At 39.8% G+C, this 2,962-nt stretch overlaps 1 protein-coding gene across 1 annotated transcript; it reads left to right on the top strand.

Annotated features, from left to right (window-relative positions):
* Positions 1 to 289: 289 nt before the first annotated feature.
* Positions 290 to 2,675, top strand: LOC135529393 (transcription initiation factor IIA subunit 2). The gene is made up of 4 exons (XM_064958163.1): positions 290 to 488; positions 1,238 to 1,342; positions 1,976 to 2,102; positions 2,323 to 2,675. Exons 1-4 carry the CDS (start codon positions 417 to 419, stop codon positions 2,343 to 2,345), a joined length of 327 nt encoding a protein of 108 aa, XP_064814235.1. The 5' UTR covers positions 290 to 416; the 3' UTR covers positions 2,346 to 2,675.
* The last annotated feature ends 287 nt before the right edge of the window (positions 2,676 to 2,962 follow it).

Raw genomic sequence — 2,962 nt, 5'->3', positions numbered from 1 at the left:
ATTCTATAACTTTTGAAAAAATATATACTTAAAAAAATATAAATATATTGCATTGACACAACCCTGTTGTCTGTCAATTAAAACATTATACACAATCAATAGTTTCTTCAGGCTCTTATCCACAGATAACGGCACCCTTGCACACTTTTCTTTCTATGGTACAGATACAATTCCACTGAATCACCCAGTTCTTCTGTCATCTGCTACCATCTAGCGGTTCTTACCGGTTTAAAGGCTTTCTGGGGTTGGGGAAATATACGACACGCAATTGTGTTTGTCCTCCGCGGTGTTCCGTAGTCGGGGGCTCACAGGTCCGTTTCTGAAAACATAGCGTTTTTGTCGGTTAAATTCCTCTAGTAAATTGTATTTTGGTAGTGAATTGTGCACAATCTTACTAGTAAAATTAATTTATTACAATGGCATACCAGCTCTACAGAAATACGACGCTAGGAAACAGTCTGCAAGAGAGCCTTGACGAGCTAATTCAGGTAAACTGCAGCTATGCTAGCTTCCAAGCTAGTATAGATAATTAGCTAACGTGATCTAGTTGCGCTTTGTTTTAGGATAGCAAGTTAAGTTAGCTAATTATGGAGCCACATTATTCATCGTTAACCTCGTTATCTGAAAAAACGGGTGTTATCTTTCACTAGAAATAACTGGTTAGCTAACCTAGTTACCCTTCTCGTCTTCGACATAGCTAGCTAACTAGTTAGCCACGCTAACAAGAAGCATCTCCATAACTGGCAGCAGTGACGTCTGATTTGAACCAAGAAGCTAAAATATTAGTTCTAGAAAGCTAATTTACAGGCCTAAGCTGGCTACTGTGTTTCACCGAAGTCAGTGGTGATGAGTAACGTTATTTGGATTCAGTACATTTGTATTGCTAGTTACTGGCTCATTAGTTAGCTATTATACGCGCATGCGCGACTAGTTAAAGGTGATTTTTTTATTTTATTTCATTTTTATTTCACCTTTATTTAACCAGGTAGGCTAGTTGAGAACAAGTTCTCATTTACAACTGCGACCTGGCCAAGATAAAGCAAGACCAAGATTAGCTCATGGTTTCTGGTTCAAACCTCACTCCAGCACTTCTCAACCACTAGCTACATTACTTTACCAGCTACTGTTAGCTACACATCTGAAAACAGTAGCGAGGTATATATTTCTTACAATGTTAAACTTGAGTCATGATTAAATGGAAAAACGGTTGTTTCCCCTTTTTTTTTTACTCCCCAAGACCCAACAGATCACCCCTCAGTTGGCGCTTCAGGTTCTCCTCCAGTTTGACAAAGCCATCAACACGGCGCTGGCCAACCGGGTTCGCAACAGGGTCAACTTCAAGGTGAGGACTGGCTTGTGTTCACTAGGAAGCAAACGAAACGAGGAAGAGACCGATCTGAATTTGTCTAATAGAAACTCTTGTTTTCATGGACAAAACACAACTGTTTGCAGTTGTTTGGACTAATTATTACTCCCCTGTTTGCACTTACCTTAAAAAAAGGGGACAAATACGAGTGCAGGTGCTGGTACAGGTGTAGGCTTTCTCTCTAGCCAAAGCAACATCACAGCTGATTCATCAAACACTGTATTGAAGGTTATTAGTTAAATCAAAGTGTATTCGTCACGTACACAGTTTACAACTGGTATAAACGGTGCAGCGTAAAGCTTACTTGCAAGCTCCCTCAAAAGTGCTGTACAATATCAACATAATCAAAGTCAAATAATAAGTAGTAGGTAGAATGTAATATAATGGATATGTGCACAAATTGGTTAGTTGAAACAGATGACTGTTTTTGTCTGGAGCAAAAGCCTTCACCCACACGTAAGCCTTGCAGATAAGCTGGTTCATCCCTGGTTGAAAATGAGCTGAAATCATAGCTGTATGCTTTTATTAATATATCGCTTTGGTTGAAATGTCATTCTGCTTTTGTATGCCTTTTTTTTTACATGTGTTGTAACATTGTCTCGCCTCTAGGGGTCACTAAACACCTATAGATTCTGTGACAACGTGTGGACCTTCGTTCTGAATGACGTGGAGTTTAGGGAAGTGACAGATCTGGTCAAGGTGGACAAAGTCAAGATCGTCGCCTGCGATGGGAAAAGTAGGCTCACTTCTTTTTTTTCTCTCTCTCTCTCAGGCCATTTTCTCTTCATCTTCAAACAGACTCGGTTAGAACTAGATTACACGCTTCACTTTCCAAGTATAAGACCAAGTTAATTACTATTTCTCACACCGCGGTTTGATTTTGATGCAGATTCTCGTTTTGAAACGTGCACAATGTATCGCCATAGTAACTTGCCCGGCTTCTTTTCTCTTATAAGACACGGGCAATGCTGCAGAGTGAACGAAGACGATGGCATCCGCTGAGACGCTACTGATGAAGAGGAGGGTGGAGAGAGACCACCCCATATCACATATCACAGACAGACAGGACTGTATATATATAACTTATTACAGTAATGGCTGTGAAGAAGATACACTTAAACCCTTGTGAGTGTGTGTGTGTGTATATATATGACCATCTGGATCAATGGGAGTGAATGGACCAGTTAAGGCCTTGGATATTGCTTGCATGACTTTTTTTTTTTAAATAAATTTGTTTCTTAGAACTGCCTTTTCAGTTTAGTTACTGTTGTTGACCTTGTTAACCTTTAATAAACTTTTATTTAAAATATGGAGACTGATTTTATTTCTGGGGGAGAAACTGCATTTGAAGCAGATGTCGTGTCACAGTTTTTTTGTGTGTTTTTTTAAAAACAGTATAGCTTCCTTACTCATCTGCAACGGAGTGATCTTGGATCCTCTGTTCCTAAAACACACGTGACCGTCCCCTTGACAACGACTTGCTGTATAAAGGCTCTGCTTCAACTGCTATTGGCCTCACTGTTGGCCTCACTGTCGGCCTCACTATTGCTATCCACTGTCTGTGTTCTTTGGATAGAAGCTTATCAGATTGTATTT

This window comes from Oncorhynchus masou, unplaced genomic scaffold (assembly GCF_036934945.1).
Source record: "Oncorhynchus masou masou isolate Uvic2021 unplaced genomic scaffold, UVic_Omas_1.1 unplaced_scaffold_1157, whole genome shotgun sequence".
NCBI lineage: Eukaryota > Metazoa > Chordata > Actinopteri > Salmoniformes > Salmonidae > Oncorhynchus > Oncorhynchus masou.
Note: the sequence above shows the minus strand (reverse complement) of the source record. Positions and strands in the feature narration are given on the sequence as shown.